This window comes from Carcharhinus amblyrhynchos, chromosome 14 (genome assembly GCF_965287045.1).
Source record: "Carcharhinus amblyrhynchos chromosome 14, sCarAmb.v2.hapA, whole genome shotgun sequence".
Classification (NCBI taxonomy): domain Eukaryota; kingdom Metazoa; phylum Chordata; class Chondrichthyes; order Carcharhiniformes; family Carcharhinidae; genus Carcharhinus; species Carcharhinus amblyrhynchos.
In genome coordinates this window covers 58,217,812-58,242,882 of record NC_137337.1, presented here as the reverse complement: position 1 = coordinate 58,242,882, position 25,071 = coordinate 58,217,812, and the positions used below count along the sequence as shown (strand labels likewise).

The 25,071-nt window shown below is 41.2% G+C and overlaps 1 protein-coding gene across 1 annotated transcript in view; it reads right to left on the bottom strand.

Annotated features, from left to right (window-relative positions):
* Positions 1-2,246: 2,246 nt before the first annotated feature.
* tmem62 (transmembrane protein 62) overlaps positions 2,247-25,071 on the bottom strand; it is an 84,112-nt gene continuing 61,287 nt past the window's right edge. Inside the window, 5 exon segments of the mRNA XM_080202947.1 lie at positions 2,247-4,372; positions 14,395-14,513; positions 17,519-17,623; positions 18,931-19,015; positions 23,529-23,642. Of these exon segments, the coding sequence (XP_080059073.1) occupies positions 4,046-4,372; positions 14,395-14,513; positions 17,519-17,623; positions 18,931-19,015; positions 23,529-23,642 (750 nt within the window). The 3' untranslated portion in view covers positions 2,247-4,045.

Sequence of the window (25,071 nt, the reverse complement as noted above, 5' to 3'; positions counted from 1 at the left end):
AAAGCAAGAATGAGTAGCATTTGTAACACATAGTAAAGTCCCACAGTAAACAATGAGATGAATCAATAATTAATCTGTTCCAGAATTGTTGATGGAAGCACATACGCCAAAACTATAGCAACTGCATTTCCAAATTAATTCATTGAGAAGAACACCCTTATTCATCAAATAGTAACACAAATGTTCAATCTATAGCAGGCTTGTCCAACCTTTTTACTGGGGGGGGGGGGGGGTGTGGTTGCGGAAAGAAGGGGGCATATTTTCCATTTCTTTCTCAGCCAAGGAGCCTAACAGCAAATTTCAGAAAGATACACTATTTTTTTTAAAGTTACACAATGAAAAAAAGAAAAGCAACCGCACAGCAATAAATTGATAATTAAAACAGTAATAAAGTTGACTATTAGAGTGTGAGGGGATGGTCACTGTGTGTGTGCATTGCTCACTCACTCACCCTCACCCACAGTGGGTATGGAAGCAAATATCTGTTGGTATGTGGGGCTGAGACACGGACACACACAAATCTCTGTAGCTCTTCCTCCCTCTTTTGAACTGTGGCTTCAGGAGCCATAATCCAGCCTGTTAGACAAGTGTCATTAAAAGCTGGCTGAAAATAACAAAGGGCTGAATAACTGCAGGATCTTTATTTAGCTGGACAAACAGTTGGCCAGGCATTTAACACCGTGTTTAAATTGTCTGCCATTAGAATCATAGAATCTTAAAAAAATAGGGTCCTTCAGCCATTGTGTTTGTCCCAGTTTTGTCCAATTTAGTCTCACAGCCCATACTTTTCCCCCCATAAACATCATAATTTAGATCTCTCAGGTTTACAAAGTTATCTTTTGAATGTTCCTATGGAATCTGAATCCCTTTGAGGCAGCATATTGCATCTTATGAATGAATCTAGTTCTCCTCACTTCCCTTCTCATGAGTGAAGAACTCTTCAGTGCATTTACAAAACTACAACAACTGCATTTCCAAAGTAATTTGTTGACTGAAACTCTTTGGATGGCTTGGGGCTTTGAAAGACCCTGCATAAATGTAAGTTTACTCTTCCTTTCTCTTGTTATTAGGTGGAATTTGAGAGGAAAACTATATTTGCTTAATTTGAATTGTTCAGCTATGACTCCCTATATTTTCGGCTACATTTTAGTTACAACTGTGTGTTTGGGGAGAGAGGGGTAGGGAATAGCAGCATGTGTAAAATGGTTATAAATAGGTGAATCCAATAACATTTCAGCATTTCCATTGCACCCCATCTTTCATAGCTGAAGTCTAAATTTCCCCTCCAGTTTCCCCTGAGCTATTTGAAGCACATTCTGATTTTTGCAGTCGTGTTTCCCTAAGTTGGCTGCCATTAAAGTGGCTCTTTCCCTGCCCCAACTGCTTTTTACTATACATGACTAATACTTTCATGAGTTGATAATGTAAATTTGAGCCTCAACATTTTTTAGCTGTGGTAGTTATGCCAACCTCGCAAGTTAAAACAACTCCAGTATATTCTTGGAAAGCACCTCATGTCTGTATAGTCGAATACAAATCTTTGAAGGTTGTAATTTCATATGACTCATTTGTCTTTTAAAATTTGGGATTGTTTTTCCAAAGTTGAATTTTAAAAAATATATGTTGGGCAATGCATTATCTCTCAAACTTGCTAGAGTTTGACACTGATATTATGCACTCAAATTTCTTATCTGACTCATTCTGTGAGGGACAAGATTGTGTTGGATTGAAAAATAGCATCACCTTTAGCTCAAATAAGAAGATTTCAATGGGTTGGGGAGAAATGTACAACTTCTCCCTTTGATTTCAATGGAGAAGCACTACAATGGTAATAATTGTAAGCATTTTAATATACAAGTCAGTAGGATTCATAAGAACAGGAGGAAGCTTGTCAGCCCCTCGAGCCTATTTTACCATGTATTCCAATCTCACACATCTAGTTTGGTTCTTAACTTTTAACAAAAATCTGTATTCTTATTGCCCTTAATGTGGCTTTCAGCTTTCTACACCCCAAACTCTGGAATTCTATCCCCAAAATCTCTGCGTTCCTTTAAGACACCTTTTTGACATAGGACAAAAGAACAAAAAACCTAATATCTCCTAAAACGAATCTGTATCAAGATTTGTTTGTGAAGCACCTTGGGCTGTTTTATGGCATTAAAGCTGCTATATGAATACGATGTTATTGAAAGTGCATCAGTGAAGCATGTATGCTTTAAACTAAATTTGACAACATCCAAACAGCATCTATTTTGCTATTTATTTTTTCAAAATCTCTCCTTGGTGATAAGCAATTTCTTCTCACACTAAAATGTGAATATTCCTCCATGCAAGACAACCTAGGTGATTCAACTTGTGTTCAAAATCCAATAGATCTCTGAAATATAGTGTTCCCAAAGTATAGGAGTTTTGATTCAGTGCTTCACTGGATAATAATTTTGTAAATTGTTTAAACAATTCTTTAACATAGAATTACAACATATAGCGAGGTAAATTCACCAAATTAAAAAGAGCAGAAAATGCTGAAAATGCAACTGTGAAGAAAAAGAAAGCCACTTCAATCTCGCAGTGCCTGTTACAGTGTCAGGGTATCTCTCAAAGCACTTTTGAGTCGATAGTCATTCATGTAATCTAATAAAATGCTGCAGCCAATTTTGGTGCACAATAATATTCTTCAAACAGCAATATAATAAAGATGAAATAATCTGATTTGAGGTATAATTTTTAACGCTAGCTGTGGTCCAGTTGATAGCTTTGGAATCAGAAGATTGTAGGTTTAAGCCCCACTCCAGGACTTCAGCACAAAAACAAGGCTGATACTTTTTTTTCATTCATGGGACATGGGTGTGACTGGCTGATCAACATTTATTGCCCATCCCTAGTTGCAGTTGAGATTCTGTGCAGAATTGAGGTAGTGCTGCACTTTGAGGTTCTATCTTCTGTCTGAGACATTACAGTGAGTCCCAATCCGGGTTCCAGGATAGACTAAAACATTCCTTGGCACCATTTTGAATAAGAGTGGATGGGGGGTGGATGGTATTGTTGGGGGTTGTCCAATATTTATAACTTAATCAACATCACTAAAATAGATGAGCTGGTCATCATCACAATGCTGCATGCAAATTGCTGCCGTATTTCCTACATTACAATAGTGACTTTAAAGTATTTGAGTGGTCTGGTAGTTGTGAAAGGCACTATATAAATACAAGTTTTTCTTTTTGATTGAGCAGGAAACCCGGAAAATTCTCCCTTTTTTGTTTGAAATATCGACTCAATCTTTTGCATCCATGTGAGAGGAGTCAGTTTATAATCTCATCCAAAAGATGGCACCTCTGCCATCCCATGGGCAGCTCTCCCACAGTATAGATAAAGAAACAGTCAATGTTTAAGATAGATGACTTTGCACAGTTGCTGTCAGAACTTGAGTGTTTGCCAACATTTTCTGCTTTTTCATTCAGTTCTCCAACATCCACAGCATTTTGCTTTTTGCCTCTCAAAGCTGAATTTGTTCTGAATTAATCAGAAGAATCACAGAATTCTACCAGACAAATATTCTTTTAAATGTTTTTCATGTTGTGTTCAACACCCCTTATTCTTCATAATGCACATCATTCTTGTAAAGCAATAGAGAGATCAGAAACAGCAGCAATTGCTTTATTCAAGCCTGCTCCCAAAGCTGCGGTGAAGGGAATGTTGTGTAAAGGATGCAATGCGCATATGCACAGACATACACATGCGCACAGTATCCCTCACATTCTGACCAGCAGGCATTGTGAAAAGATACTTTTTGTGACAGTGAAGTAAAATATGAGCCACTTCTACCAGAGCCCTCCTTGAGTATTACCTCCATTTACATTTAAAATAGATTTTCATTTTATTTCCCTCCCTGCAGTTTATTTTGAGGAGGGTAATGGAATAAATTGTTTGACAGCATTTATCTTCAATCATCCTATGTGATTTTGACAGATTTCTTTGCAATACGAGACTGGCAGTTGACAAGTTTGATCAGTGTATGTTCAGCTCCTGGGTTGTTCCCAACAGGCCATCAGAAATAGGGGCACTTCTTCATTTCAGCTTTAAACGTTCTAATGGTGGAGTTGTTGAGAGTCCAAGCCTTGTACACAAGGACCAGGGCCAAGACCACTGACCACGTCCTTATTGGAGACAGGAAGAAGGCAATTGTCCCGTAGGTCATCAGCAGAAAGTAGCAGCTGTAGACTTGCCACAGGAGAAGAGCCACTATGAAGACGTGCATGGGGACAGTGCAGATCCACCTTGTGTACTTGATGTGTGACCGAAAGCAGGCCCCTCGACAGCGAAGGTGTAGACACCAGCACAGGTAGCACATCAACGGAAAATTAAAAAGTGTCAGCTGGATGTAGAAAAGGAAGGGAAAAGTATTAAATACAGTATGAAAAAGGGACATTGCCTACTGAGATTAAAGCGGTGGATTGGCAGGGATAACGCAAGAGTCATTCCATTCTTCACCGCTTTAGCACTTCCACAACTTCCTATCAAAGTCTGTGCTCTGACTCCTGTTCTCCCCAAACCGAAGTTACTCCGATCAGAGGCACCAAGGTTTGTTTCTGACTAGAAAAAAAATTTTGCGAACCAGTGACTCCGGCTGCATGGTGGTGGACACTCTTGATACAACTGAGTGTCACTTGGTGTGGAGATTTGAGTCACATATTAGCCAGATTGGGTAAGGACACCAAGTTTTTTCTTTCATTGGATGTGGTTATCACTCATCCCCTGAACTGAATGATTTGCTCAGTTATTTCAGAGGGTAGGTAAGAGTCAGAGTCAGTCAGATTACTGTGGGTCTGGACTGACATGCAGGTCAGATCAGGGAAGGCTAAGGCTAAAAGCTATTGGTGGATCAGTGGATTTTTACAATAACTGATAATGATTTCATGGTTGCCATTGCTGAGACCAGCTTTCAATTCCAGATTTTTTAAACATTAATTAATTCAATTTAAATTTCCATCTGTTGATCTGAACCCATGTCCCCAGTGAGTTAAATCAGGTTTCTGGATTATTAGTCCAGTGGCAGTACCACTGTTCCACCATCTTTCAGCACATGAACATTTGAATTAAGAGTAGGACAAAGCCATTTAGCCCCCTGAACTGAATGCAACATTTGATAAGCTTATTGTGGCCCAACTCCACAGTGGGCAGCATGGTGGCACTGTGGTTAGCACTGCTGCCTTGCAGTGCCAGAGACCCAGTTTTGATTCCCAGCTTGAGTCACTGTCTGCACGTTCTCCCTGTGTCTCTGTGGGTTTCCTCTGGGTGCTCCGGAGGAAAAATATTTAATGATCTTGCCCCCACTGCTCTCTAAGGAAGAGAATTCCATAGACTAACTCAGAAAAAACTTCTCTCCATCTTAAATGGGAAACCACTTATTTTTAAACTATGTCCCCTTGTTCTAGTGCCTCCCATCTCAGCATCCATACTATTAGAGTTATAGAGGTTTACAGTATGGAAACAGGCCCTTTGGCCAACTTGTCCATGCCACCCTTTAAAATCCCTAAGCTAGTCCTAATTGCCCGCATTTGGCCCATATCCCTCTAGACCCATCTTATCCACGTAACTGTCTAAGTGCTTTCTAAAAGACAAAATTCTACCTGCCTCTACTACTACCTCTGGCAGCTTGTTCCAGGCACTCACCCCCCACCCTGTGCGTGAAAGAAATGCCTGTCTGGACACTTTTGTATCTCTCCCCTCTCGCCTTAAATCTATACCATATAGTTTTAGACTCCCCTACCTTTGGGAAAAGATACTGACTATCTAGCTGACCTATGTCCCTCATTATTTATAGACATCTATAAGATCACTCCTCAGCCTGCTATGCTCCAGAGAAAAAAGTCTCAGTCTATCCAGCCGCTCCTTATGACTCAAATCATTAGGTTCCGGCAGCATCCTAGTTACTTAGTTGGCCCAACCAATGTCTTGTACAACTTCAACAAGACTCCTGTATTCAATGTTCTGATCGATGAAACCAAGCATGCTGAATGCCTTCTTCACAACTCTGTCCACTTGTGACTCCACTTTCAAGGAGCTATGAACCTGTACCCCCAGATCTCTTTGCTCTATAACTCCCGAACACTCTACCATTAACTAAGTCCTGCCCTGGTTCAATCTACCAAAATGCATCACCTCGCATTTATCTAAATTAAACTCCATCTGCCATTCGTCAGCCCACTGGCCCAATTGATCAAGATCCTGTTGCAATGTGAGATAATCTTCTTCACTAAAAAATATTCTTCATTGTCCACTATGCCACCAATCTTAGTGTCATCTGCAAACTCACTAACTATGCCTCCTATATTCTCATCCAAATCATTAATATAAATGACAAATAACAGTAGACCTAGCACTGATACCTGAGGCACACAACTGGTCACAGGCCTCCAGTTTGAAAAACAACCCTCCAAAACCTTGTGTTATGAAGCCAATTTTGTATCCATTTAGCTACCTCATCCTGGATCCTGTGAGGTTTAACCTTATGCAGCAAACCACCATGCAGTACCTTGTCAAAGGCCTTGCTAAAGTCTACATATGCAACATAAACTGCATTGCCCTCATCTACCTTTTTGGTTACGCCTTCAAAAAATGCAATCAAATTTGTGAGACCTGATTTTTCCACTCAGGAAAGGCTCCTGAGGACCTATAGAGTCAAAGATGTTTATAGCATGGAAACAGGTCCTTCAGCCCAACCTGTAGAGTTCAAACAGATCATCTCATTCTTCTAAACTCCAATGGATTCAAGTCCAACCTTTCCTCATAAAATAAATTTCTTCGTCCCAGGAATCAGTTGAATTAACCTTCTCTGAACCGCTTCTAATGCGATTATATTCTTTTTTAAGTTATGGAGACCAAACCTGTACTCAGTATTCTAGATGTGGTCCAACTAAGACTCCATACAACTTTCCTATAGTGCACAATACAAAACTTGCTTATTTTTATATTTCATTCCCCTTACAATAAATACTGATGTTCAATTTGCCTTTTTAATTACTTGCTGGTCCTGCATATTAACCTTCTATGATGATGTATTGGAATACCCAGATCCTTCTGTACCTTAGAGTTCTACAATCTCTCTCCATGTGATTATTTAAACCACTTTTCTATTGTTCCTACCAAAGTGGACAAGTTCACGTTTTCCCACATTATGCTTCATCTGACAAATATTTGCTCACTCATTTAATCTATGTCCCTTTGCAGAACCTATGTCCTCTTCACAACTTACTCTCCTACCTTTGTGTCATCCGGAGATTTAGCAACCATATATTTGGTCCCTTCACCCAAGTCATTGCTATAGATTGTAAACAGTTGAGGTCCCAGCACTGATCATTGTGGCACTCCATTGGTTATATCTTGCACTCAAAAATAAACAATTTATCTCAACTGTTTCTGTTAACCTGTTAACCAATCCTCTAGTTGATGCTAAAAAGTTACCCGTACACGATGAGCTCTTGTATTACGTGGTAAACTTTGACGTAGCACCTAATCAAATGTCTTTTTGAAATCCTGGTACAACACAACCACAGGTTTCTCTTTGTTCACGTTGCTTATTATTTCCTGAAGGAACTCTAATAAATTAGTCAAACACAATTTCCTTCTCACAAAGCTCTGCCTAATTGCATTAACGTTGTCTATAATCTGCTATAACTTCTTTCATAATTGATTCCAGCATTTTATCTATGGCAGATATTAGACTAACTGGCCTACAGTTTTCAGCTTTCTGTCTCCCTCCTTTCTTAAATAAAGTTCACTGTTCATTATCTTGATAGGACCGTTCCAGAATCTCGGGAATTTTGGAAAGTTAAAACCAATGCATCTACTCCCTCAACAGCCACTTATTTTAAGACCCTAAATGAAGACCATCAGATTCTGGGAACTTGTTAACTTTTAGCTCTGATTTATCATTTATATTAATGATTTGGATGAGAATGCAGGAGGCATGGTTAGTAAGTTTGCAGATGACACCAAGATTGGTGACACAGTGGACAATGAAGCAAGTTATCTCCAATTGCAACGGGATCTTGATCAATTGGGCCAGTGCGCTGACAAATGGCAGGAGGAGTTTAATTTAGACAAATGTGAGGTGATACATTTTGGTAGACTGAACCAGGGCAGGACTTACTCAGTTAATGGCAGGGCACTGGGGAGAGTTATAGAACAGAGAGATCTAGGAGTACATATTCATAGCTCCTTGAAAGTGGAATCATAAGTGCACAGAGCGGCGAAGAAAGCATTCAGCATGCTTGCTTTCATTGGTTGAACATTGAATACAGGAATTGGGACATCTTGTTGAAGTTGTACAAGACATTGGTAAGGCCACACGTGGAATACTGTGTGTAATTCTAGTCACTCTATTATAGAGAGGATATTATTAAACTAGAAACAGTGTAGAAAAGATTTACTAGGATGCTATCAGGACTTGACGGTTTGAGTTACAAGGAGAGGTTGGATAGAGTGGGACTTTTTTTTTCTGGAGCGTAAGAGGCTGAAGGGTGACCTTATAGAGGTCTATTAAATAATGAGGGGCACAGATCAGCTAGATAGTCAATATCTTTTCCCAAAGGTAGGACTGTCTAAAACTAGAGGGCATAGGTTTAAGGTGAGGGGGAGAGATACAAGAATGTGCAGAGGGGCAATTTTCTCATGCAGAGGTAGAGAGTGTCTGGAACAAGCTGTGAGAGGTAGTAGTAGAGGCGGGTACAATTTTGTCTTTTAAAAAGCATTTAGTTACATAGATAAGATGGGTATTGAGGGATATGAGCCAAATGCTGGCAATTGGGATTAGCTTAGGGGTTTTAAAAAAAGGGCGGCATGGACAAGTTTGGTCAAAGGGCCTGTTTCCATGCTGTAAACCTCTGACTCTACAGTTTCTTAGTGCCCTTTCCCTTGTAATTGTTTTAAGTTCCTTCCTCCCTCTTATCACCTATTGATATAGGATGTTATTTGTGCCTTCTACAGTGAGAACACAACATATTGGTTAAATGTTTCCCCGTTTCCTTATTTTCCATTATTAATCCTGAATGAATACTTTGCGTCAGTATTCACGAAGGAGAGGGGTTCGGTGTCGTGTAGTGTCTTGGAGGGAGCTGTAGATCAGTGGAAGGAAATATCCATTACGAGGGAGAAAGTGCTAAGGTTTTTAGGTAGCATAAAAACGGATAAAGCTCCGGGGCCTGATGGTATTTATCCCAGGCTGCTTAGGGAGGTGAAAGATGAAATTGCTGGGCCTCTGACGCAAATCTTTGGACACAGGTGAGGTCCCAGAAGACTGGAGGGTAGCTAATGTTGTACCGCTGTTTGAAAAAGGTAGTAGGGATAACCCTGGTAATTATAGACCTGTGAGTTTGACATTGGTGGTAGGAAAATTATTGGAAAAAATTCTTAGGGGTAGGATGTATGAGCATTTGGAGCATTGCGATCTGATTAGGGATACGCAACATGGCTTTGTTAGGGGGAGGTCTTGCCTTACGAATCTGGTAGAATTCTTTGAGGAGGTGACAAAAATGGTTGATGATGGGCGAGCCGTTGATGTCATCTATATGGATTTCAGTAAGGCATTTGACAAAGTCCCTCATGGTAGGCTGGTAGAAAAGGTTAAGGCACATGGGATACACGGACAGGTAGCTAGATGGATTGAAAACTGGCTGGGCAATAGGAGACAGAGTAGTTGTCGAGGGGACCTTTTCGGGCTGGAGGCCAGTCACCAGTGGTGTGCCGCAGGGCTCATTTCTGGGACCTCTCCTCTTTGTAGTATATATAAACGACTTGGAAGAGAGTGTACGTGGTGTGATCAGCAAGTTTGCGGATGACACCAAGATGGCAGGATTGGCAGATACCGAGGAGGAATGTCAGGTGACACAGCAGAATATAGATAGGTTGGTACACTGGACAGATAGACAGCAGATGGAATTTAATCCTGACAAATGCGAGGTGATGCATTTTGGAAGGAATAATGCAGAGAGGAGCTACGTGATAAAAGGTAGACCGATTAGGAGTACAGAAACACAGAGGGACCTGGGAGTGCAGGTTCACAGGTCTCTGAAGGTGGCGACACAAGTAGAGAAGGTTGTGAGGAAAGCTTATGGAATGCTAGCCTTTATAGGAAGGGGTATAGAGTACAGGAGCTGCCGTCTAATGCTTCAGTTGTACAGAAAGTTGGTTAGACCGCATTTGGAGTACTGCGTCCAGTTCTGGTCACCTTACTACCAGAAGGACGTGGAGACTCTGGAGAGAGTGTAGAGGATGTTTACCAGGATGTTGCCTGGCATGGGAGGACTGAGTTACGAGGAAAGGTTGGAGATACTGGGACTCTTCTCCTTGGAAAGACGGAGATTAAGGGGGGACATGATAGAGGTATATAACATACTGAAGGGAATAGATACAGTCAATAGTGGTAGGCTGTTCCCTAGATTGGGGACAATTACGAGAGGTCACGATCTAAGGGTGAGGGGGGAGAAGTATAATTTGGATATGAGAGGAAGGTTCTTCACGCAGAGGGTCGTGGGGGTATGGAACGTGCTACCGAGTAGGGTGGTGGAGGCAGGCACGTTGGACTTGTTTAAGGTTTACTTAGATAGACACATGAGCGAAACAAGGATGGAGGGTTATAGTAGAGGGTATTAAATAGGGTCAGAGCCTTGGGACGACACCGGAAACGTAGAATTACATGTTAACGTTTTTGTCTTTTTATTCCGCAGGTGTCGGTCTACCTTGTTGTCAAACAAGGGGCATGCACACGGTGGGTCGTGCGTGGGCTGCTCTTGGAGGTTCCGGGAGTGGCCTAGTACTTCGTGTCGGTGTGTGTGCTTAATCCTGGACCAGTAGACGGGCGCCGCAACAGCTCAGTGACTATCACTGCTAGCTGCGCAGATACATGGATTTGGGCCTGTGGTTGCGTGGATTTCCTCCGGGCGCTCCAGTTTCCTCCCACATCCCAAAGATGTGCTCTTAGGCTGATTGGTGTAACAAATTGACACTATTCTCCCCTGAATCTGGCTAAATTAGGGGTTCCACTCACATACACACAGGGCAGGGTAGGTGTAGGAGGATGCGGCGGCACGGGCTCGTTGGGCCAAAGGGCCTGTTTCCCGTGCTGGGTTGTTCTTTGTTCTTTGTAATTCCCCAGATTCACTCTTTAGAGAATTCCTTTAGTTACTCTTTTTCTTTGTAAATACTTGTACAAATTTTTACCTTTTTTTCCTAGCTTGATGTCTCTCGTACTTTAATTTCTCATTTGTTAAAGTCACTAGTGCTGTTTTTTATATTTTCATAGAATCATGCAGAAGGAGGCCGTTCAGCCCATCAAGTCTGCACCCACCATAAACCCATCCAGGCCCTACCCCCACATCCCTACATATTTACCCGCTAATCCCTCTAATCTATGCATCTCTAAGGGGCAATTTTTAGCATGGCCAATCAACGTAACCTGCACATCTTTGGACTGTGGGAGGAAACCCACGCAGGCGCGAGGAGAACGTGCAAACTCCACACAGGCAGTGGCCCAAGCCAGGAAGTGAACCCAGGTCCCTGGAGCTGTGAAGCAGTAGTGTGAACCACTGTGCCACCCTAGTCCAGTCCAGTCCAGTCTTCCGACCTGCCACTTATTTTTGTATAATTGTACTTCTTCCTTCAATTTAATATTACCTTTAGCTTCCTGAAGTAGTGCAGGTAATACATTTGAAGTCCCAGTGTGGTCATTACTAGGTTAAGATTAATTGGGTTAGCCAAAATAATTTGGTCACACTTGGGGGGAAATATAAATATGACCATAGCAACCAATGATTCTTTGGGAAAGACTCTCATGTATATGTTTGAATAAACTTTGATATTCTACACACCTCTGCCTCAGAGTGGTATTTGAAAAACCCAACAACACTTAGTTTCCTCCCCTAAAGGAACCAGTTGAGTTTTTTTTAAAAACAACAATCCAACAGTTTCATGTCACTTTTACTGACAACAGTGCTTTTCTTTCCAGGTATTTTAAACTGAATTAAAACTCTTCAACAGTTTGGTAGGTTTTAAATTCTCATTCTCTGGATTATTTGTCCAGTGACATAATCATCACACTATCATGAACAAGTGCTCTGTAACAATAGAGGGATTATGCAATATCATTCAAATAGTAAATTGCTAATTCCACATTGCTTCGTTTCAAATACTAGATGATTCAGGAGTGTTTATGCATTTTTAATTGCTATAGAATCTAACACTGACCATGTTGTGCCTCTTTGAAAGAGCTGTCCAAAAAATCTCCCCTTTGGTTCTTTTTATCAATAATCTTAAATCTGAATATTTTGATCATCAATTCTCCCACCAAAACCATGGTCCACACAACACTTTTAACGTTACATCAATGATACACAATGGGTTTTTCTGACAATGGTTTCATGGTCATCAGTAGATTCTTAATTACAGATTTTTTTTATTGAATTCAAATTCCACTATCAACCATGGCAGGATTCAAATGCCGGTCCCAAGAACATTAGTTGAGTTTCTAATAGTCTAGCGCTAATACCATTAGGCCATTGAGCCCCATGTGATGTTAAGTATTGAGGGACCCTGCACTGTCAGAAATGCCACCTTTTGGATGAAGCATTAAATAGAGACCCCAGTTGCCTCAAATAGATATAGATCCAATGGCACTATTTCAAAGAAACCTACCAATACCTCTACTTTCTCAGGACATTAAGGAAATTCGGTTTGTCCATTATGACTCTCACCAATTTTTACAGATGCAGCATAGAAAGCAACCTTTCCAGATGTATCACAGCTTGGTATGGCTCCTGCTCTGACCATGACCTCAAGAAACTACAAAGGGTTGGGAATGTAGCCCAATCCATCACACAAACCAGCCTCTCATCTATCGACTCCAGAAGTGGATCCAGAACTGGCTTGCCTGCAGGAGGCAGAGAGTGGTTGTGGATGGGTCTTTTTCTGCATGGAGGTCAGTCACCAGTGGAATGCCCCAGGGATCTGCTCTAGGATCCTTGCTGTTTGTCATTTTCATAAATGACCTGGATGAGGAAGTGGCAGGATGGGTTAGTAAGTTTGCCGAAGACACGAAGGTTGGTGGTGTCATGGATAGTCTGGAGGGGTGTCAGAAGTTGCAGCAAGACATAGATAGAATGCAAGACTGGGCGGAGAAGTGGCAGATGGACTTCAACATGGATAAGTGTGTAGTGGTCCATTTTGGCAGGTCCAATGGGATGAAGGAGTACAATATCAAGGATAGGACTCTTAGCAGTGCTGAGGAGCAGAAGGACCTTCGGGTCTGGGTGCATAGGACTCTTAAAATCGGCCTTGCAGGTGGAGGATGTGGTCAAGAAGGCATATGGTGTGCTAGCCTTTGTTAATTGAGGGATTGAGTTTAGGAGTTGGGAGATAATTCCGCAACTTTATAAGACCCTTGTCAGACCCCACTTGGAGTACTGTGCGCAGTTCTGGTCGCCTCTCTACAAGGAGGATGTGGAAGCTATTGACAGGGTGCAGAGGAGATTTACAAGGATGTTGCCTGGATTGGGAGGCATGCCTTATGAGGATAGGTTGAGGGAGCTGGGTCTCTTCTCCCTGGAGAGACGAAGATTGGGAGGCGACCTGATTGAGGTTTGTAAAATGTTGAGAGGTATAGATAGGGTGGATTCTCGGAGGCTATTTCCCAGGGCTGAAATGAGAGGACACAGGTTTAAGGTGCTGGGGAGCAGGTACAGAGGAGATGTCAGGGGTAAGTTTTTCACTCAGAGGGTCGTGAGTGAGTGGAATCGGCTGCCGGTGGTGGTAGAGGCAAACTCGCTGGGGTCTTGGGGTCTTTTAAGATACTTCTGGATGAGAACATGGGATTGAGAGTTATCGATAAGTCTGGTAGGTATGGATATGGTCGGCGCAACTTGTGGGCCGAAGGGCCTGTTTGTGCTGTAGTGTTTTATGTTCTATAAGTCCATCTACACTTCCCGTTGCCTCGGACAAGAGGGCAGCATCACAAAGGACGTCACGCACCCTGGACGTACCATCTTCTACCTTCTTCCATTAGGAAGATACAAAAATCTGGTCACGTACCAACTGACTCGAGAACAACTTTTACCTGCTGTTATCAGATATTTGAATGGACCTACCATCTATTAAGTTGATCTTTCTCAACACCCTAGCTATGACTGTAATACTATAGTCTGCACCCTTGCCTTTCCTTCTCCCTCTGTGTACTCTATGAATAGTATGCTTTGTCTGTATAGTGTGCAAGAAAAAATACTTTTCATTGTACCCAATACGTGACAATAATAAATCAAATCGAACATTACCGGAATGTTAATCTCAACAATGTTAAGGTGATCTATTGATGAAGCTCATTGGTGCAGTCTCAGCCTGTTTATATACCTGAAAGATCCCAACGACGAAAGATAGGCTTCCCTCCAAGAAGTGACCATTCACCACGATCCCAAAAACAAAGCAGGCTCCAATTTGGCCATCTACTACTTCACCAACAAACCAGGGCCCTGCATGAGAAAAGTGAATGCCAAGATTATTAAATCTAACCTCTGCTTGCTGTCGAGAATAGGTTCAAAATGGAGGATTGGGGCAGAAGTGAAAGTATTCCCTTCTACACCAGTCTCTCACTTTTGTAAGTATAACTTCCAAGAATATTATAAACATCGGAGGGAACAACTATTGAGTTTTTACCATTGATCTCTGGTGAATAACTGATTTGTTCAATTTTTTCCACAAAGTACACATTAGATCATTGTGCCCACACAAGAGCTCAGCCATGAAAATGCATTCTTAGGAATCAGTCATATTTCTTTAATTTCAAAAGAGAAAATGCTGGAAAATCTCAGCAGGTCTGGCAACATCTGTAAGGAGAGAAAAGAGATGACATTTCGAGTCCAGATGACCCTTTGTCAAATCTACTGTCTTCTAGAGTATATCAAATGTGATAAATGATAATAACTAGGTCGTTAAGTTGAGTTTAACATGGCATGCAAGAGTCTTCAGATCCAGAGCTTTAGAAATGTACCATGCGGCATCAGCAACACATATAAATGGCATTAAATCTTCCATGAGCTCTATCAGATAAAAACTGGCATCAAAGGCGGAGATATTGGGGTAGGTAATCAAAAGCACGGTCAAAACACGAATTTAAGGAGAGATTTAAAGGATGTGAGTGAGAGACAGAGAGATTTAGGAAGGGAATTCCAGACTTTTGGACTTAGGAATTGTTGCCAACGGTGGGATGGAAGAAATTAGAGATACTAAAGAAGTTAAAATTAGAGCACTGTAGATAACTTGGAGTGTCAAGGGACTGAAGGAGCTTACAGAGGTAGAGAAGTACGTGGCACAACAATCAGCAGTTCAAAATACAGGCATTACTTCTCCAGGAGCCTCATAGAGGTGATGGTAGAATTGGATTTGATTCAAGTTAGATGATGGACAGGAAAAACAATTCTTCATTTCCCCATGAAAATAAAACCAAAGATGGATTAAGAAAATCACCTCTTAACAATATCTAGTCAGGTTTATCAGGCATACACAGCAGAGCTTTTCCTTCCAGGTATTTTAAACTGAATTAAAATTCTACAACAGTTTGGTAGGTTTTAAATTCTCATTCTCTGGATTATTTGTCCAGTGACATAATCATCACACTATCATGAACAGGTGCCCTGTAACAATAGAGGGATTATGCAATATCATTCAAATAGTAAATTGCTAATTCCACATTGCTTCGTTTCAAATACTAGATGATTCAGGAGTGTTTATGCATTTTTAATTGCTATAGAATCTAACACTGACCATGTTGTGCCTCTTTGAAAGAGCTGTCCAAAAATTTTAGTACTAATTTTTAGTACTAATAATTTTTTTGAAGTGCACTGATGATTTATGCGCGCAGCCCCTTTAAACTTAAAGAGTTAACCTGTGTGCAGCCAGCATGGGGGCTTCTGCAAAGGGAATCTTTCTTATAATTCATGTTCATGCCCTGATGATTTTTCATTGTTTGTTTGAAGCACAGATTAATCTTTAATTCACAAATTGACAAATCCTGGCTGGCGGCTCTCTGATTAGAGACTGGGTCTGTATTCACTGGAATTTAGAAGAGGGGATCCAATTGAAATGTATAAGATTCTGGACAGACTGGATGTAGGGATGTTGTCTTTCTCTGGCGAGGGAGGAGTAGGGGAAAGGTGGTCTAGAACAAGGGGTCACAGTCTGAGGATATAGGGAAGGCCATTTAAGTCCAAGATGAGGAGAAACATCTTTACTCAAGAGTGCTGAACTGTGGAATTCTCTACACTAGCAGGGCGTGGAGGTCAAGGGGGAGATTTTCTGCTCCTATTTTTGGTGGGTGGGAAAAGCAGCATCAGCAGAGGATCAAAAGGGAGTCCTTTCACATCAGCAGAATTTCCCTTCTTGATTGTCACCTCCACCCTACGTGGAGGGATGATGAAGTGGAGGGGGCCCATTATGTATATTTAAATTGCGTTACTGTCGTTGCATGGCAGGAGCCCCCTTGCTCCATCATCCCTCCACGTAGGTGTCCTCTCTCCCTCACTGCCACTGCTGGCATGACGTCACGCGAGAAGGATTTACAACAGGTTTCAACAAGTAACAAACAGGACCTGCTGGGAGTGCACAGTAATTACAGTCACTAACTTTAACTATAAACTGTATAACTTCCTGACAGGCTAACTGGCCAATAATTCCCTGGTTTCCTGCTTTCATTTTTTTTAAGTAGCAGAATGATATGCATAAGGTTTTCAACCTGAAAGATAGGTAGGCACCAATGGAGGTCGTTCCAGGTTACTTCGTCCAACTCCCTCATACAATGGCATTCCCACATACTTTTTTAGTTTTGGATTGCCCTCTAAGAATTTCCTGGAGTCTCCAAGAATTAAAGATTAATCTGTGCTTCAAACAAACCAGATGAAAAATCATCAGGGCACAAACAAAAGTTGGAATCATAAGAAAGATTCCCTCTGCAGAAGTCCCCATGTAACACAAGTTAGCTCTTTAAGTTTAAAAGGGGCTGGACACCTAAATCAGCAGTGCATTTCAAGAAAGTTATTAGTATTAAAAATCTGGGCAATGAGGCGAGGAGGCTGTGTGACCGACAGAGAAGCGTGGGTAGGCAAGGCTCTAGGAAGATGGACGTTTCAGATGACTAATGGCTTATGAATTCGCTGTTGGAGGTGAGCAGTTGTGTGATGAAAATTCCAGAAATATATCCAGCTACTGCTGGCAACTCTATACATGCTGTGAAAGAACCGAGAGAAAATAAAATCAGTCAGCAAACAGAAAGTGGGGCAGGACAAGATGAAATAATACTCTCAATTATTCTGTAAGTGAAAGATATTGGAGGTGATGTTGCATCACTGTATCACATTTGAAAAGATGTCCAACAAGACTTGTTACAATATACAATAAACCAGCTGACAAATTGTGAATGAACCATGGGGACGTCCTAATGTTATTGGAGATAACATACGGATGCCAAGTGTTAAATACTCACCCACAGCCACGCAGCAAGTGAACAGCAATACAGGATAATAGAATATGTTTGTCTTGCACAACACATGAAATGAAAATACTGTCAGAGTGAAGGCGCCAGGACTCTCTAGTGTGGAAAAGAGATTGAACCATTTAATAAGAAATGAATGCAATTTTAAGTTTTTAAAAAAAGTGAACTTCAAAAGAATCATCCAGCAAGAAGGAGAAGGCCAGTCAGACCATCGTGACTAGTGCCAGCTCTTTAAAAGAGCTGCCTAATTAGCTTTACTCCCCTGCTCTTTCCCCATAATTCAGCAAACTTAAGTATATCTATCCAGTTCCCTCTTAAAAGTTTCTGTTGAATCTTTTTCCACCGCCATTTCAAACAGTGCATTTCAGATCAGAACAACTTATTGTGTAAAAACAAATACCCCTCATATCTTTTCTGATTCTTTTGCTTTCTTACTTTTCTGGAGTTTTTCTGAACATGTGCTTTCCCTAATATTCGACCCTCATTTGAGAAGCCATTTATTTAGTCCTGTCTTACACACAGAATAATCCATAATAACTCCAACATTTAGCTCCTCCTCAGATATGAGATTTAACTTTAAGTATTGGTGAGATATAGGATCATGGAATGAGAAGAGTGGGGGTAGATAGGAATTGCAGCAGAATATGATCTTAGCCCTTTCTCCTCAATCCCTCTCCCTCCCCATGTGTATACTATCAAATAAAGTTCACTGGATAGGCACTAGGAGCAGGAAATCCTCCAGGCTTGCCACTTTCTCTTTCTCTGGGTGTTTAAGCTAACCATAACAAACTCATTGGCCTTACTGACTGCAATCACCAAATTTTACATAGATCTGAGACAGTGAGAGAGGAGTCATTTTAACTGTTTGCAATAGTGTGAAATGGCTGCTTTCAGATTATACACCCCAGCCCAATTTTTCCTCTCACTGATGTCAAGGATGCATCATTACCAATTCAATTTCAGCACAGGTACCAAAAATGTACCTTATAATCTTTACTGGATTGAATGGGTGATTTATTTACGTGTGTGCCCTCTTTGAATTTTTCTGCGCAGCTACACTTGTCAATGTAGCTTAAAAGTAGCAGCACAGTGATCTGTGGATTTACAACCCTACAAATTGCCACTTTTCCAAATAATTAAAATGACCAGCTTCTCCCCCGCCGCCCCCTTGTATAGACCTAACTTGACACATGCAGCAAATCAACAAGGCTGGACATTTTCTGAACATTTATCATGGTTAGAAGTGAGAGTACTTTTAAAAAAAAAAGAACAACCCAGCATGGGAAACAGGCCCTTCGGCCCAACAAGCCCGCGCCGCCAGTGCATGGTTCAGTCGAGAGCTACTGGATATTGGATAATATTTTCAACAGCATTTAGTATCAAACACAAGGAGTTGAACTTGCCTTTAAGCTGTGGCTTTCTTTGGTATCGGAAGGCGACAATAATGATCATATTAGCTAGGAAAACCAGAAAAAAGAGAACTCTGGCCTGGAAAACATAAAAGCACACCCACCATCAAGTCAACACCTCAACATCACAAACTCAGCTTCTCCTCAATCTATGATGGATTCCCATTTTTCATTAGGTAGTTTTTCAGAGAATTAATTTTGAAAGCTGCCGTTTTTCTCAGAGCCTTGATCCACTATCCCTCTTGAAGAACAGTAATGTTGAGTGAGAAAGTGATAATGACTTAATCACGTACAGGAACAGAGAGACAAAGATCAGATAAAATAAGGCACACTTTGATTTGATAGGAGGGTGGGTTGGAGATGTTGGTGACAGTGAGAAATGGGAGTTTATATGAGACCAGCATTGGCAGGGGGGGGGGGGGGGGGGGGGGGGGTTTGGAAAGCAGGCATTCGTGGTCCAGGGAAACCTGATGTCAAGGGATATTGAAGGTTTGGTAAAGAAAACAAAGGAAGCATATGATAGTTATAGAGCAAGGGCACGTAAAACAGGGAGGCCCTTCAGGAGTATTGGTAGTGAAGGGTGGTACTTAAAAAGGAGGGCAAAGAGGGGCTATGAAATATTAACAGGTAAGATTAACGAAATTCCAAGACATTTTATAAGTATGTAAAGCGCAAGCGGATGACCAGGATAAGAGCGAGACCCATTAGTGACCAAAGGGGCAATCTATTTGTGGAGCCGGAAGATGTGGATGAGGTCTTAAATGAAGATTTTTCATCTGTATTCACTAAGGAGAAAGAGATTGTCGTCGGAAATTTCAGTTGGGAAAATGAAGTTCTGGAGCATGTTAAGATTAATAAAGAGATATTAGATGTTTTAACAGACATAGGGGTGAATAAATCACTAGGGCCTGATGAGATGTATCTCAGGCTGCTATGGGAGGCAAGAGAAGATTGCAAGGGTGTGACAGATATTTGAATCTTCACTGGCCACAGGTGAAATGCCAGATTACTGTAAAATAGTTAATGTGGTACCTTTATTCAAGAAGGGTAAGTAGGGATAAGCCAGGTAATTACAGGCCACTTAGTCTAATGTCAGTGGTAGGGAAATTATTGGAAAATATTCTGTGGGACAGCATTAATCAACACTTGCAAAGGCAGGGATTGATCAGCATGGATTTGTTGGTGGGAGATCCTGTCTAAATAATTTAGTTGAGTATTTTGTAAAGGTAACTTAATATATTGACGAGAGCAATGCAGCTGATATGGTTTACGTGGATTTCAGTAAGGCCCTTGAGGATGTGCTGGGTTTGTTTCCCCTGGAGCAGAGGAGACTGGTGGGGGTACTGATAGAGGTGTACAAAATGAGAGGCAGAGATAGGGTAGATTGTAAGAATCTTTTCCCCATGGCAGAGGTGTTGGACTTTAATCTGGCGTTGAGAGACTTCTTACTGTGCTTACTCCAGTTCAACACTGGCATCTCCACATCAGAGGTGTCTAAGGCCAGAGGGCATAGGTTTAAGGTGAGGAGCAGTTGGTTTAAAGGGAATCTGAGGAAAATATTTTTCATCCTGTGGTGGTGGAAATATGGAACATGTTGCCTGAGAGGCAGATAATCTTGCAACATTTAAGAAATATCTGAACAAGCAGTTAAATCGCCAAGGCATAGCAGTCTATGGAGCAAATGCTAGTAAATGGGATTAGTATAGATTGATATTTGATGATTGGAACCGGACAGATGGAGAAAGCGGCATATAGAATGCTTGCCTTCATTAACTGGGGCATAGAATAAAGGAGCAGGGATACCTGCGATCGAGGTATCCCCAAGCTGGGGTACAGTAAAGGATCAGGTTAGCCAATGAGGTAAAACCAAGGCTTTATCTGATACAACTTTTTTAAAGCCATCTCGACCTTCTGGCTAACATGAAGCGTTAGATCAAGCTTGGGAGGGGGTACAATGCCTCATCCTGTCAGCTTGGATCTTGTTTGATTAAGCCCAAGATGGGATGCAAAGTCCTGTTTTGTCAGCTTGGATCTTGTTTGTCCTTCATTTGGGAACCATGATTGGACTTAATTTAAGTTGGCCTTTTCATTCAAAACCCAAAAAGAGATCATTTGACTCAGAGTCTGCACCGATCACAATTCCACCCAGGCCCTACCTCCATATCCCACATATTTTACCCACTAATCCCTCTAATCTACGCATCTCAGGACACTAAGAGGCAATTTTAGCATGGCCATTCAACCTAACCTGCACATCTTTGGACTGTGGGAGGAAACAAGAGCACCAGGAGGAAACCCATGCAGACACAAGGAAACTTTGCAAACTCCATACAGACAGTGACCCAAGCCGGGAATTGAACCCAGGTCCCTGGAGCTGTGAAGCAGCAGTGCTAACCACTGTGCTAACATGCCGCCCTCAAACTATGACCCCTAGTTCTGGATTCCCCCACCATCAGGAACGTTCTTTCTGAATCTACTCTATCTAGCCCTGTTAGAATTTTAAAAGTTTCTATGAGAGCCCCTTTCACTCTTCTAAACGCCAATGAATATAATCTTAAACTTAGTCTATCCTCATCTGACAGACCTGCCATCCCAGGAACCAGCCTGGTAAACCTTTGCTGTAGTCCCTCTATAGCAAGGACATCCTTCCTCAGATAAAGGACACCAAAACTACACATAATACTCCAGGTGTGGCCTCACCGACGCCCTATTCAATTGCAGCAAAACATCCCTATCCTTATACTCAAATCCTCTCGCTATGAAGACCAACATGCCATTTACCTTCCTTACTGCCTGCTATACCTGTGCATCTACTTTCAACAACTGATGCACAAGGACTCTAACGTCTCGTTGAGTATCCATCTCTCTCAATTTACACCCATTCAAGTTGTAGTGGTCATATAGCCAGAATGCTTGATACTCGCTTACCAAAGCGAATCTTTTATGCAGAGCTTGAGTCTGGTCTGCTCTCTCATGATGGTTAATGGAAGCACGATGAGGACATTCTGAAGGCTTCTCTTGGCTGTTGTTGGTGAGGCTCGCCCAGGATTACATCCAAAATGGTGCAGCCTCTTTGGAAAGCAAGTTCATATCAGAGGCAGAAAGAGAAACGCAAGGAGAGGAAACAGCAACTATAACCATCCGAGGCATCCTGTCCTATCTGCAGCAGAATTGCAGGTTCCAGGCACAGCTTGGCCTTTGCACTCTCCTATGTACCCACCAAACTCCTACCAAACACCCCAAAATGTTGGACATGGGCATCCTTGCCTCAAAGGATGAGCAGCACCAAAGTGGATAATTTCACATTTCCCCACATGATGCTCCATCTGCCATCTTCTTGCCCATTTCACATCCTTATGCAGCTCCTTTTCAACCTTCATGAAAGCTTGCATTACCATCTAGCTTTGTATTATTTGAAAACGTGGATACATTACATTCAGTCTATTCATCTGAGCCATTAATATAGATTGCAAATTGGCCATGGCACTGATGCTTACAGTTATTCACATTAGCCTGCCAACCTGAAAATGATATTTATTCCTACTCACTGTTCTCTGTCCATTAACCATTCCTTAATTTGTGCTCTTGATATTATCCCCATCTCCCTCCATGAATCCTCATCTTGTGCAACAACGTCTTCAGTGGCACCTTACTGAAATATTCTGAAAGTCCAAATAAACTACATTCAATGGTTTCTGCTAGTTAAAACCTCAAACTTTAACAGATTTGACAAAGACGATTTTTCTTGCATAATTCTGTGTTGACTCTGCCTAATTATACCACATGCTCAACGATAAATCTTAACATTTTCCTACTACTACTGTCAGGCAAACTGGTCCATTTTCTCTCTCCCTCCTTTCTTGAATTTATATTTGCTGCCCTCAAGTCCAGAGAAACCATTCGAGAATCTAAAAAATTCTGGAAAATCAAAAACCATCATCCATCATCTCTGCAGCTAACTCTTTTCGAAGTTTAGGGTGTGCACCATCAGGTCCAGGGATTTCATTGGCTTTCAGTTTCATTAATTTCTCCAGTACTTTTGCTGTCTAATTTTAATTAAAGTTCCTCATTTACACTTGGTTCCCACAATCTTCAGAATACTATTTGTGTCTTCTATTGTAAATATGGATGCAAAGATTTTTGTTAACATCACTACTATTTCCTTATTCCTCATCTGGGAATTACTTTCACTACTTGCAACAATCCATTTTTAATTTTTCAATCCAACTTCTCTTGTTTGGTATAGTTGGACAACTTTTCTCAAAGTTCTTATCCCTCAGCAGGCTGTGTATTCATAGTGAATTACAAATTATTTCTTGAAATGTTTGCCATTGTGTATCTACTATCATTCCATTCAATTTAATTTTTCAACCTTCTAGAGTCAATTCACCCCTCAAACTTTGTTTAAATTTAGGGCCTAGATAACAAACAGAAGAATGAGCTGCTGAATCACTTAACATTCAAGTAGATTTATGCTGCACCTTCTCCAGGAATCTAATACCCATCATATAAATGCACTGACAAAACTGCACACAACACTCCAACTGTAACCAAATTGATTTCTTCCTTGCTGAGGTTGAAACTGCACTTACCATAATGTAATGATGAGCTAGGAGGATGAATGAGGCTATAACATCAAAAGGCAGTAGTTTCATCTCTTCCACTACAAACTCATGATGGCTAAATGTAACTCTTCCAGCTTTGTCCTGAAAAGAGAAAGAGAAACGATTTGGTGTGTGCATGAGTGATTCACTACGTCATTGCTCAAGGCTGTTTCAATTAAAGTAAGGGTCCAGTAGTGGATCTAGCAAAGAATCCAAAGCCTCGCAGAAGCACGCACTTAACTGGGAAGAAATTGGCAGCAAAGTTATATGCCTCTTGATGGTTGGGTACAGAGTTTCAAGCCACATGACCACTCAACGTACCAGTTCTGGCAAATCATTCACCATTGGCATTGCCACCCTGCAGGTTACCATACCCCCAATATGGAGGTAGATCTTGTCAGAACAACAAGGATCTAGTGATTCTGCAGAATCTGCTCATGCTCAGCTGATGCAATGTGGAAAATGGGATTCAATTACAGATTGGATTTTAACAGAGGGCTTCAACAAGGAGAAGGATCACATCCGTTAATTAGATATTGGTTAATGCCAAGTTAGTATCAGTCAAAGACCTAGAGATTCTGGCCATGATGGTAGCATCATCCTTTCAAAAGTTCTAATAAAAATCACAGTTATTCAGTGAATGTTATGCTTTTGACATTTTCTCACCCTATTTTTTACTAAAGGTGTTCACTCCTGTTAGAGTATGGCCCATGAACCATAGGCACTTTCTGTTCCTGTCATTCTTCATCGGGAAACAAGATACTTTTGTGGACGCACAATTCTCTGTGGCTGATATATTAATATACAGCATATGTATATGACCCTGGAGAGCTTTCTACACAACATTCTAACCACTGGGTTCAGTATCTTCTAGTTTCTCTCGTGACCAAACAAACAGAGCTTCTTCATTTCTCAAAAAACCTGCAATAATTTGCAATTACTTAACAGTAAACAGCCATTGTATCCTGTGAAATCATATTAACGCCTCTTTTTTTTTGTCTTCATGGCTCTGTGATTGTTAGAAGAAAGACATGCATTTTTTATAGCACCCTACATAACTTCAGTATGTTCCGAAATACTTTACAGCCATGCTGTTGTAATATAGGATCCATGACAGCCAATTTGCACACAGCAAGATACCAAACAGCAAAGTGATTATCACTAATTAATTGTTTTTTTAGAGACAGTTCAGGGATGTTGATAGGCTAAGCAGAGACGAGTCAGCCCACTTCATTGCTCTGGTTATTTGTGAAATTGGTCGGTTGTTCCTTTTAGACTGCTGTTTGCTGGTTATGTGGCGACTATCACTTCCATGGACATTCAGAGACCTTTCACAGACACCCAGGTATCAGGGTACCCCACTTTGGAAACACTTACAGTGGACTATAGCTTGCAAAAGTTCTAGACATTTGCCCATCAGTGCTGACATTTAAGTTATTGGATTATGCTAAATATCGAGTATAGGCAGATTTTGTTTGGACAAGAGTTACATTTGCAGAAAAACACACACTGCTAGAACAGATGTCACAGA